The sequence below is a fragment of the Pocillopora verrucosa genome, chromosome 13 (genome assembly GCF_036669915.1).
Source record: "Pocillopora verrucosa isolate sample1 chromosome 13, ASM3666991v2, whole genome shotgun sequence".
In the NCBI taxonomy this organism is placed as follows: domain Eukaryota; kingdom Metazoa; phylum Cnidaria; class Anthozoa; order Scleractinia; family Pocilloporidae; genus Pocillopora; species Pocillopora verrucosa.
Window position 1 is genome coordinate 14,752,398 of NC_089324.1, and position 13,256 is coordinate 14,765,653.

A 13,256-nucleotide genomic window follows, 5' to 3' on the forward strand; every position below is an offset into this window, starting at 1 on the left:
ATTGTAACAGTGTTTACAAGTTGTGGAAAATGGTTGGGTTTAAATATAAGATTTGACAGTAGGTAGTCAAATGAAAACTTTTTACATATCTTTAAAATTTATTTTAGGTTTCATGTTAACATGTTGCAACAACTACACTTTCCAGTAAATTCATTTATATATCAATATTTTTGTAAAGGTTATATTTTGTATAACTAAAAGTTATTGAAAAATGTAGAATAATTTCAAATTATATTTCATATATTTGCAATATTGGTGAATTATCGCAAATTGGTGTAAAATTGATACATCTTAATTATTATCTGGAATTTAATTTTGGGAATGGAGTCTTAAATCAAGATAGCATCGTTCAGTTGATGAATTTGGATATTCTCGATACTTGTGTGTTGGAAAATGTGATGATGTCAAAGGGAGAACTTATTTGTAAATCAAAAAACATCCTTCACTTGATGAATTTGTATACTCTCAATAGTCATTTGTTAGAAAAAGTGATGATGTTGAAGGGGGGGACTTATTTATTAATCAAAAAATCCATCCTTCAGTTGATGAACTTGTATATTCTTGACAGTCATTTGTTGGAAAAAGTGATTATGTTGAAGGGAGAATTTATTTGTTAATCAAGAAAGCATCTTACATTTGATGAATTTGTATATTATCGATACTCGTTTGTTCGACGGGTTCAATTGTATCAAAGGTGAAAAGATCACTAGAACACACAGTGCATATGATTAAACTCTAAAGAGTCCACCTGAACTCCCAGTATGATTAAAATATTCCCAGTGCCTTTTAAGACTTTTAGAGGAAAATTAAACGTATGCTCTAGAAATCATGTAAGTTTTTTTCTAGCCATGAAAGAGCATATTTTGAATTAAGACACGACCACGTTGTGACATTCTAGACAGGAGGGTAACCTTTCTTCGAATGCACCTGAAACTTGATTGTTGTTTGGTAACTTGGCCGCTTACCAAGAGGATAAAAGACTCACATTACGGCTGCACTCAAAACTTAATGATTCGAATCTGGGCGCAAGTGGCCAAGCAGCAAATTAAGCAAAAACCATTTGTTGAGCGCGCGTTTTGATCTGCCATTTGATTTGACTTCTGGGATGTCGTGAGTTTCCAGCTAGGTTACATAATTGTTTTTCAAAGTGGCGGCGTACGCATTCGAATTTGTGGCAAAGAAGATAATCTTCGAAAGGTTCAGTTACTCCATGGAGTCTCAAGTCTCGGTAGATAATTATTGTTTTTAAATAAATAAATCTTGATTATAGTCTATCCTTGCGGTATAGTGCTCGATACGTTCGCTGAGCGTGGTATATCTGAAAGCTGGACAAATCAATAAGACGCAACTTTTCTGTGACTCTGAGTTTCACACTTACGCGATCATCAGACAGATTCATCTGTCTGATGATCACATAAGCGTGAAACTCAGAGTCACAGAAAAGTATGTCTTATTGATTTGTTCAACTTTCAGATATAGTTACTGTTTTTACATACTTTTTAACAAGAGATGTAAAAAATTTCAAGGTTTTCCGGAGCATATCTCTCCCTTACAATAGAAACTGACAAGGGACCTTGCTAGTGTTCGACTGGTATGGGATTAGCACAGGTCTCCACGGGTTCGAGTACATTGCACGGTGATAACGAGCCTCACTGTGAAGTCTTCTACGGTGGGAACCGTGTACAGCGGTCGCAACTTCAACAAATCAGCTATTTTGAGCCACTTTTATCGCGTGTAATAACGGTATCTGAACTGTGCACCTGCCCCTCCCCTCCCAACCCATCATCAGCCCCAGCTTTTTATCAGTTGACTGTTGTTAGGTTAAGGGAGGGGTAAGTGCAGAACAGAAATCCCACAGCCTACTTATACTTTGGAAGTTAAATAATCAGGAGCAAGATGTTTTGCTGAGTTTGCTATAATCTCTGTTATGGCGGATTGCTAAAAGGAAATTAGGATCAAAATATGTGTAGAAAGAAGGTCAGTTCATCTGGCTAAGAATGGTGAGTAATTCAATGCTGTTACTCAACATTCGGCAGCTTTACCTTGAAACACATTGAATCGCTGAACTGGACACGACTTACAGAAGTGCACGGTTTTCCTAACTACGAAAAAATCATCTTTAGCAAAGACTCTTGAGGATTCGGCTTATCACACTGATCCGCTTCACGTAGGTTTCGTTCTATTGCTATCGCTACTGACGTTCCTCTTTGATTACTATATCGCTACAGTTTCGGCTTCTCTTAAGTCATCACCGTTGTCTCTTTGTACTTCGTTTGAGACCCCATCATTAAAGGCCTCACTTAACTTCTCGCAGATGAATTTCCGCACCATCTCCTGAATCTCATCTTCCTCTGGGCATTTCAATTCGCTTAGTAACTTCCTGAGGTCATTCACAACCTGCGTAGTCGATCCTCTATGCACCTCTAAAGACGATTTCACCAACATGTAGATATCCAGAGGTAACAGCACGGCGCCAGCAACTCCTCCAGCTAAATTGGCCCCCGCTAAACCCCCAGCTCGAGCGAAGGCACCAGCAGCAGCGAATGCTCCAGCCCCTACTGAAGCCGTGGACGAGAACACCCGCAAAAACCTGGCGAAGAAATCTATTTTCTCCTCAGTTGAAGTTGTGTACACCCTTCCGGCTAGATTGTGGAGAAATTCAAAACCATTGCTTTCTATTTCTCTTAAGTCGGAGATGAACCTCTCAAGGTTTTCCAATTTTTCTTGAAGCTGCGTGCAAGCTTCCTTGTCCTCGTCAATGGCTCTCTGAACGTCTTTCAATCCTAGCTTTGCGAGGATTATCTCGATTACTTTGGAAACAGACATCACCAGGCTTCCTGTGCCTCCAATTCCGGCGCCAATGAGGGAGACCACAAGCCCGGCCCCAAAAGTGAAGGGCGTGGCGATCAGGCCCGCTATCGCTAGGATTCCTCCTACGGTACTCGCGGAAGCACCTGCTATGGTCGATTTACTAACATTTATATGTTGCTGGTGTAATTTGGATGCAAGTTCCTCCAGTTTTTCCATAGTGCGTTTCCTCTTCGGTATCCACTGCTTAAAGGTGTTAACCAATTCTTCCCCCAACCGGTCTAATTCTCGGAATCTCGTTATGACTTGGACATAAACTTCTTCTGGCAATAAAATTCTGCAAGACAAATATTCAATGAAGAAAAAGAATTATTTTAACTTTTAAGGATCTATTCTGTTTAGGTGCTGGGCTGCTTTCCGATAGGTCAGTATTATTCGCCTGAGGCCTGAGAGAGGGGAGGGGAAGCTGAGGGAGTTTGATTTTGTCTCGATAACATTTATCTGATTCCCCCCTTTCCCCCCCCCCCCCTCCATAAGGCTCTGTAATATTCTTATCCTTTCCATTCCTCCCCCCTACTAGCAGTTTATTAGCAGTCTTTTATATTCTGCTGGCGATAAGTGATTCCCTCTCCGCTCCGTTTCCTCCTAAAAACTCTGTGCCTCCCCCCCCCCCACCCTCTTCAGTGCCACATGTCCCTTCTCTTTAAGAGCTCAACTCAAGGTCCTCACAGACCCCAGATATTTTTCACGAAAACGACCCTTAAAAGCAGGGTGTGTAGATTTGTGTATGTGATCCAGAGTAGACTTTAAAATTCCTTTCTTGAGGCACTTAAGAATCTGCTTGACTATGTTTAACTTTCCATTCATCACGTTATCTGCAAGATTACAGCGTAACTTACATCACTTTAACGATGAGCTGTCTGAAGTTGACTGGAATCGAATAATTGCAAATGGAACAAATTGTGTGAACAAATTGTTTTCGTCGTTTTACAACAAGTATAATACAATTGTTAACAAACACACCCCCGTGAAAAAAATATATCATCGCAAAGCAGAACAGCTACCTAACCCTTGGATAACTAATGGAAATAAAGCGGCCATTAAGGTTAGAAATAAATTATATGCAACTGGAGACAAAATTAAGTGCAAACACTATAGAAATAAAATTTGTACACTGATACGCGTAAGCAAAAGGAGATATTATGATACGTTTTTCGAAAACAGTATGGTCAACAAGGAAGCAACGAACTTTTACATCCGCGGAAACAAAACTCAAAGTCACATCTGCACTAAAGGATTATTAATAATCGTAACAAAATTGTTAAGGAAGGTTCGCGGATACCTAACATTATTAATGAACACTCTGCGACAGTCGGAAACAGACTTGCTAATAACCTACCCATTCCCCAAAAACATCATCTAGACTATGTTGATAAGTGTAAATCTCCAATTTCATCCTTCCTATTTCAACCTGTTTTACCCGAAGAATAGTCAGAAATATTACTTGTACCGAATGATAAGTCTTATGGTTTATACTCCTCACCTACCAAAATACTCAAATGTTCGAGTGACGTCACAGCCCCTGTTCTTTCAGGGATACTAAATACATCTATCAGATTAGGGACTTATCCATCAAAGCTCAAAATTGCTAAAATTACGCCGATGATACAGATGCAAACAACTACAGACCTATCTCTTTACTTTTAAATTTTAATAGAGTATTCAAAAAAATAATTTACAACAGATTGACGAGCTATTTAAAGAAACACGAACTTTTGTATTCCTCACAATACGGCTTTTGTAAGGGGCATTCAACCCAACACGCAATATTGGACATTGTTAATGATTTAGAAACAAACATGAATCAATGGTTGTTATCTTGTGGAGTATTCCTTAATCTTAAAAAAGCCTTCGACACCGTCGATCACGACATTTTGCTTGATAAGCTCAATCACTATGGCTTTCGTGGATTAATTAATGATTGGTTCTCATATCTCAAAAATCGCACGCAAAAAACGCAAGTAGGCCATCATATATCAGATAAAGCTGTCGTTAGAGGTGGTGTTCCTCAGGGATCAATTCTTGGACCATCGCTTTTCTTGCTATATGTCAGTGATATCCACAGATGCTTGAATAAATTTAGGTTTTACCTCTTTGCAGACGACACTAACATTTTGTATGCGGACAAAAATCTGAAAGATCTTTAGACAACGGTAAAAAATGAGCTACAAAACCTTTATAACTGGTTTACAGCCAACAAACTAACTCTCAACATTAAAAAATCCAACTTTGCAATTTTTGTTCACTCATTTTCCAGAAACAAGAGTCCAGAGAAATGTCTCATACAAACTTAACGGGTCTAATTCGAAAAAACTTAAGGGGCGGTACGTTAAGCTTATTTTCTCTGTAGAGACAATACATGTCGTAAAGAAGACAACAGTAAATCGTTAACACAAGGTCCACAAATATTCCTTACCAAATGTTACAGAAACATATAACGGGAACAATTTAAAACACGTAAAACGAAGAAACACAAAAATAGCCTAAAAAGCGGCACCGGTAAAGCTGATTTCACCTCCATGATCGAAGACCTAGGCCTACGTAAGGTTAACTCCGACAAAAACCCTTCTTTATACAGGTCATGGTTTTCAACTTTTAAAGTCCAGAAACTGTGTTGATTAGATAATCTAGAGAATACACATCGCTTCCAACTGGTGGTCTCCTTGTTCGGTCTTCAAGCTTCGGCGCAATGCAATTATTCTTATAATGATCTTCTATGTGCGAAGGTTTCAGTTTGGAACGGCATTTTAAGCTTTTCCGAAGACATCAGAGTTGTCAAAATCGACAATAACAGGGGAGAAGCTGGTCTAAAACATCGTTATTGCATTTTAGGTCATTGAGAACAAATTCACTCGTATGAATATCGTCTTTCGCGACTACCGAGTTAGGAGGGATAAGAAAAGGTTATTATACCCTCAGGTATACGCTACCCAAGAGGGTATAGAAGAGATTAAAAATAACCCTCAGGTATACACAACCCAAGAGGGTATAGGAGAGTGTAAGAATAACCCTCAGGTATACACTACCCAAGAAGGTATGCAAGAGATTAAAAATAACCCTCTGGTATACACAACCCAAGAGGGTAAAGGAGAGATTAAGAATATCCTCAGGTATACACTACCCAAGAGGGTATGCAAGAGATTAAAAATAACCCTCAGATTTACACTATTCAAGAGGGTATAGAAGTGATTACAAATAACCCTCAGGTATACACTACCCAAGAGGGTATGCAAGAGATTAAAAAAACCCTCAGGTATACACTACCCAAGAGGGTATAGAAGAGATTAAAAATAACCCTTAGGTATACACTACCCAAGAGTGTATAGAAGAGATTAAAAATAACCCTCAGGTATACACTACCCAAGAGGGTATGCAAGAGATTAAAAAAACCCTCAGGTATACACTACTCAAGTCCCAAGAGGGTATAGAAGAGATTAAAATTAACCCTCAGGTATACACTACCCAAGAGGGTATGAAAGAGATTAAAATAACCCTCAGGTATACACTACCCAAGAGGGTATAGAAGATATTAAAAATTAATCCTCAGTATACACTATCCAAGAGGGTATGCAAGAGATTTAAATAACCCTTCAGGTATACACTACCCAAGAGGGTATAGAAGATATTAAAAATTAATCCTCAGATATATACTATCCAAGAGGGTATAGAAGATATTAAAAATTAATCCTCAGGTATACACTATCCAAGAGGGTATGCAAGAGATTAAAATAACCTTCAGGTATACACTACCCAAGAGGGCACGAAAAATTGAATTCACACTAATTTATATCAGGAGACCGCTGTTTGTCTGGACTCTTTCTTTTGACTGAAAGTTGAGGCATCCACTTATATAATTATTATCATTTACTAGTTGCCGAATGTCTTTGTCAAGCTCGGCTATTCTTGACTGACATCATTGCAATTTCCCATGATATTTCGACTGGAGGCATTTCCCGCCTAAAGTGTACGGTCGAGGGCGATTTGATTTACCGCATAAACAACAAGATTATATTTTGAGATCTTGCGAATCCATCTGCTTTGTTTTTCTCCCTTTCTAATTAATCTGGCACGGAGACCAATTGAAGATATCACATGCATGTTATTTGGTTACCTGGCGTTGAACGAACAGCCTTTGTTGGCGCGCTTGAGACCTGCTGGCGGGACAGAACGTATTGTAGTCATCGCGGAATCGACGAAAAAATTCGTTCTTTGCAAAAGCTTTCGGCCTGATTTCACATTAACTTTTCGTTAGCACATACCAGGACTTATTGGGGTCGAGATTGGATCCCGTAACTATAGAAAGCTCAGCCGATCGATCGAAGTCTTCAGCCTCCATGATAAGATCGCGCCAAGTGATTTTAATGCCAGATTTCTTGTGTTTTCGTAATTGAAATTCGAGCATAGCCTATGCAGTGCAGTATTTTAAAATAATTAGGTGAACATTTAACTTATAATCAACAGGTTTAAATAACCGCACAGACACCTACCGACCGCAAACGTTGATGTAATTCTCTATACTGATGACAGAAATATAACGCCTCCGTAGAATGCATGCTGCGAATTTTTTTCGGGGCCAAAGCTCCTCATGTGAGACCGAAAAAAAAGTCGAGAACTCCGGATAATCGAGGTCCGAATAATCGAGGTTCGACTGTATAGGGCCAAATTTGTTTCGACGTCCAAAAACACGATTTTGGAGAGAGATTGTCGCTTTTTCGTTGCTGTTTTTCAGAATTGGATTTAAACAATGTTGATTGGTGGGAAATGTAAGATTTTGTTTGAATAACCACGAAATATTTTAGAAAATCTACAGATAAACTTCCTCCTTCCGCAAGTTTGATCGTGAATTCGTTAGAGCGTAATGGTCTCGAAAAATTCAAAATATTTCATCATTCTTGACGTACAGGTATACACATATTCTTGAACAAACCTTTGTCCGTCGTTCCAATCCACCTCTAACGACTCAAGATCCTGAAAATTCATTCTTTTATGGATAACTCGTATTCACATATCCAGTACGCCGTAACAGTGTGACTCAAATTGAGTCAATTCCCAGAAACTTTGATATTTATTTGCATACTGAACACACGACAAGCGCATGTGCACGTGTCTGATGCCTGATATCATACAAATAAACGGTTAATAAATAACAAATAAACGTGAACAATTCTGAAAGGATTGTTTCTGTCATGTGCAGCCTCTTAAAGGTGGTTTTTAAGGGTGGTTTTCTTCAATATTCCATTGAAAGAATGAATACTGGTCCGAAAATGAATGGTGCGTGGATCTGCTAAAGAACTGAGAAGTACACGGTTATTCGCCAGCTGGAAGGTCTGTATTGAGGAAAACCGTACTCAAGACTGAGGGCAAAGTTTTTCCCGACACGGGCCGACTTAGGCTGGTGAATAACACTTTTTTTTCCTTAAGCTTAACGAAATTCTTTCCAAAAAAAAACCCGAATGATTTAGTGGAGGGCTGTAGTAACGGCAAGATCTTCCATAAACTGAACAATTTTTGAGCGAGTATGTGGTAGTTTAAATAGAGGTAATGCAAATTAAAGAGAGATGCTTCCCCGAAATATTTTGATTTGCGTAATGATAAAGGTGATTTTAAAAGGCTTCTAAACGAACTTTGAAACATTATTTTTACAGGTATCTGTTACAATCTGACACCGGTCAATTAGAGAGCACTTAAAAATAAAGTGGATGCACACTTTTGAAAAAACAACGGAACTAGATTTGCAAGGACTGCCACGACAATGTTTTCTTGAAAAGCAGTCAACGATCTTACGGAAATTATTATTCACTCTCATCGACGATTAATTAATGAGGAAGATTTACCTATGTTCAGTAAGTAAATGGCAAGGAAAGTATAATTGTAAGTAAATTCCAATTTTTTTTATTTATTTCAAAATTTTTTGAGCGAGAATTTGCTCGTTTGTTTGCTGCAATGGCGTGAGTAGATCTGGTCTTTCCTCCATAATTTCGAAGGAGATACTTCAACTACACACATGAGGGTTCGATGGGGCTTTTTTTCATTGAATTCCTTCAGCTTCTGTTGTGCAATTTAAGGTACAAATGTCCAAATTGAACGGACTTGGAAAGACTCACCGAGAGCCATTTGGTAGTAGAACTATAAAAGCCGTACAAGAGAACTCTTACAAATTCAACCGTAACTAGGCGGGAATACTACTGTTTACAATTTTTTTTGCTCGCTGCAAATAATTTGTGAGGAAATAAGTACAATGACCTTCATTTAGAAGAAAAATGTGTTCCTTTGTTTTCCCCTCTCGGTCGAAAAAAGGTGAAAGATCGCTCTTTAGAACAGGCAATGTTTGTTAGAGTTGCCCGTGAACAGAGCGGTTAGTGGCTTACGCGTGCACCATGGTAGTTTCGTATCCAGGCCCTCTCTATTAGTAGATAGAGAAATTTTTAAAGGCAAGTACAGTTTTCAAAGCAAGGCAGAAGAATTTATTAATCTCCCGCCTTGATAATCTTTCTCATCTTAGCGTCTAACACAGTAAATAACAACACAAATAAACTGCATCTCTTTTTAATGATCTTGTTCATGAATGTAGTTTGTAGTGTGACAACTTCCAATAACAACTTTTAAATAACTTAAACCGCTACGTTTTAAATACTACCGTCTTCTAGATTAGCTTACTTTTTACCAACATCCAACGATACTCAATTTTGTCGACATTTTAATAAATTAGTGAGGTCTATCTATGAAGACATTTAAATACCCTCATTCATTAATCGAATTTTCTATTTCATTTTAAGCTCGTTTTGTTTTACTTCAGCTTAATCTAAATTCAGTTTTCTGAAACGCGCCACTTTTAGGAAAAAAATTTAAAGGACAAATTTCTTCTCAAATTGTATGAAAGTTATTTCGTCAATAATCGAGATGTTTCTACATCAAAAAGTATATTTTTCTAATGTAACTAATTGTTAACGCAGAAACGACTAAAACTTGATAAAGCTGAGCCTCCCAGAATAGATCAACGTGCAACTTCTCCTACACATTGCGATACATAATCTAGCGAACAGGTCTTGAGATTATAGAAGCCCATCATCTAGGGAGGGTTGTCTTGTTTAACACCAAATTGTCTTGAGTAATTTATGAGAAAATATACTACAGTCAGAAGGGAGATTAACGAATCAGATTTTGTGAGTTTAAATGTTAACTATAAAGTCCCAGCCTCTTCAACCATCTAATCATTGTTCGCGCCACCATTGTTTGGTTTTTCTGTGGCGTCTTCGCCTTTGCTTTTGTCATCTTTGCCTTTGTCATCTTCGCCTTTGTCTATGTCATCATTATAGGCCTCAGTAAACTTTTCGTCGATAAAACTCTCCACCATGAGTTGAATCTCTTCCTCTTCTGGGCATTCCAACTCGCTTAAAATCTGCCTGATATCTTCCACCGCCTTAGAAGTTGAGCCTCTTTGAAGCTCTAAAGACGACTTCACTAGTAAAGTGATGTCCAAAGGTAGAAGAGCCGCGCTTACGATTGAACCGGCCACGTGTGCAACGCGTGTTCCTGCCAAAGCCGCGCTTCGCGCCAAAGTTCCCGCGGTAGCGAACGCTGAGGCCGAGACTGACGCCGCGGACGAAAAAACCCGGAAGAATCTGGCGCCGAATTCCACTTTCTCTTCGGGAGAAGTCGCGAATTCACTTGAGGCTAAATTTTGAAGGAATGTAAAACCACTGCCTTCTAATTCTCTTTTTAACTGTGCATCGTCGTGAAGAGGTTTCAGAAACTCTGCTAGGTCGTAGATGAAGTTCTCAAGAGCTTCCAACTTTTCTTGCAGTTGCGCACAAGCTTCCCTGTCCACATCAATGGCTTCTTGTACTTCTTTTAATCCTAACTTCGTGAGAATTATCTCAACTACTTTGGAACCAGACATCACCAGACCTCCCGTGCCTCCAATCCCGGCGCCAACGAGTGAGACTACGAGCCCGGCTCCGAAGGTGAAGGGTGCAGCGATGAGACCCGCAATTGAAAGGACCCCTCCCACAGTACCCAAGGACGCCCCTGTGACGGTTGATATATTTACATTTCTATGATGTTCGTGAAGTTTTGTGGCCAACTCTTGCAGTTGCTCTCTGGTGTTTTTCCTCTTTGGTATCCATTCCACAAAAGCCTTATGCAGGTCTTCTCGTCGCTGACGTAATTCTTCGAATTTTTTAGTGATTTGGTTCACAACGAATGATTCTGACGGTTCCGGGAGAGTGGCATCATCTTCATCTGTTTCATTAGATGAGGAACTACTGTAAAACAAACATTCCAATAAATTTTTTGTTTTCTTGAAATAAGTATCTTCTGCGAAGTTATATAAATATCTGTACGTACAGTTCAGAGCGATTTTGACTTTATTTTCTGTAATTTAAGGTGGCACTGGATCGCCAGCACAGACTTATAAAACTTGGTATTAAGATGAATCCCTCTTTTGAGAAATTGATTGCAACTCAGTGATAAAAAAATTGATGATATCGAACTTGCACATAGAGCTAAATTTAGGGACAATTTTAGAAGCTGTGTTTTTGCCTCTTTTACCTAATTGTCTTTTTAATGATAACAATATGTTGCGAAATAGTTATACTTTCTTTTGACACCGCTTTCAAGGGAACACGCCACAAAGTGTAAGATAAGTGATCTAACACAGCATTGGTGTTAAACATTAATAAAAACAAATCTTAGCCATCTTCAGTCGCTGTGTGCTGACCTGTGAATCATCTTTTGTACTAAGTACAAGGCTGCTTTACTTGGAGCAGCGAGCAAGGCTTGGTGTAATAAACAGATGTGCCATCATGTTTTGATGAGATGATTGCGTGACTGATTATTGTAAAACGCATAAATTACATTCAAGACCGAAAGCGGAAAAACTATTTTCTCTTTACTCTGCAAATTTCAACTAGAAGAGCAAAGTACATGGCGAAAACAAAACAAAATATACTTGTTCCCTTACTAAATTGTCTATAAATAATAGTAAAATGAAATTTTTAAAGAGGAAAATTATATTTCACCTTCGCGTCGCTGTTAATGTTATCGTCGGAATTGAAAACAATCAAAATGGCGAGAAATATGTTTTTCGCCTTGTCACGCGCGTGGGACAACACTCCTGAGTCCCCATAAGGAATCGAACCTCAGTCCTCAGGGGGGAATCAGAATTTTTTTCTTTGTCCCATGCTCGTGACGAGACGGAAAACATCTTACTCTATTTCTTTACCGAGCTCAAAACTTACCATCTTACCAACTGATATTGGAGACTTATTCTAAAAGATTTCCTCTAATAAACTATCCGTTTATCTTCTGATTTTCAGTTCTATATCCAGTCCTAGGCGATATACATAAACATTTGATTTCCCTTAAAAAATCTCTTCTAATCTTAATTTTCAAGCTGTATCAGTCGCGGTGCTTGCAATTCCACAAGAATAGCATGCTTTCAATGCTACTTTTATTTAAATCTATCTTACTTACTCCTAAATTCACTCGACCGATGAAAGACCACGTAACTTTGCGTATAAATTATCCAAACCACATCGAAATTATGTTCACTCTAGCTCCAAACAAAAATATAGCCTTCCATTTTAAAGCATTAAACTACTGTTAAAACAAACCTTTGTCCGTCGTTATCGGGTATTTTTTCCAACTCAAAACTCATTCTGTCGATAAATAACTCGATCTCAAACACGACATATCTATTTGAGCGAAATTGTTCGCAGAAAGACTTGTCGCGTGTGCACAGTTCCTCGAAATTCTGCCGCTGGACTGGAATCTATAGACAACCGATTAAGGTAACGTAATATCGTTCAGAGATAAGATAAGTCCTCGTCGCTTTCTTGCTTTCCGTAAAGATCAACGCAATTTCCTTACGACTCTTTTTATATCGTACTCGCCAAGTTGGAGCGTGCGCGAATGAGCTTGCTATTGTCACGTCAACAGTTTCGTGAGGATCATGGCCTAAAAATATGGCGTGACGGGTAGCCTTGTTTGCACTCCGCGATTCTAAAAACTGATAGTCTCCTTGGAGGAGTCGTAACCGAATTATAGCAGGGTAAAGTACTATTTTTATTGTTATACTGAAAGAGAGGGAGAATGAGTATTTTTAAAGCTAAGTTCTGAGATAACTATGACAGAGGTTGCGACGAGTTGGCGAAACTGAAGATTTTTAACAAGGAAAAAAAGAGCTCAGCACCTGCATTTTCGCAATTGCCCGGCCGTCTAATGCAAATCAAGAGGCGTCTTTTAAGCAGCGGTAGACCCTAGTGGTCGGTTTTTCAAGGTTATCCTTTCTTGGACTCCTTCTCTGTCATTCTACGCTTAAGTTTATCGATTCCATCGAAGGTGAATAGCCAGAATATTTCTGACAGCAATCGATAGCGTTACACTAC

General features: G+C 38.8%; 1 protein-coding gene across 1 annotated transcript; it reads right to left on the bottom strand.

The window, feature by feature from the left end:
- Window positions 1-605: 605 nt before the first annotated feature.
- On the bottom strand, window positions 606-12,765 carry LOC131770746 (uncharacterized). Its single transcript, XM_066160030.1, has 3 exons — window positions 12,483-12,765; window positions 10,080-11,132; window positions 606-3,145 (listed from the first exon to the last, which is right to left on the bottom strand). Exons 1-3 carry the CDS (start codon window positions 12,524-12,526, stop codon window positions 2,215-2,217), a joined length of 2,028 nt encoding a protein of 675 aa, XP_066016127.1. The 5' UTR covers window positions 12,527-12,765; the 3' UTR covers window positions 606-2,214.
- Window positions 12,766-13,256: the final 491 nt, after the last annotated feature.

Coding starts and splice junctions, on each gene's coding strand:
- LOC131770746 (XM_066160030.1), bottom strand. CDS start 12,526: ATGAGTTTTGAGTTGGAAAAAATACCCGATAACGACGGACAAAG. Junction 11,133..12,482: donor CCCGATAACGACGGACAAAG/GTTTGTTTTAAC, acceptor TTTGTTTTACAG/TAGTTCCTCATCTAATGAAA. Junction 3,146..10,079: donor AATGGTGGCGCGAACAATGA/TTAGATGGTTGA, acceptor TTTGTCTTGCAG/AATTTTATTGCCAGAAGAAG.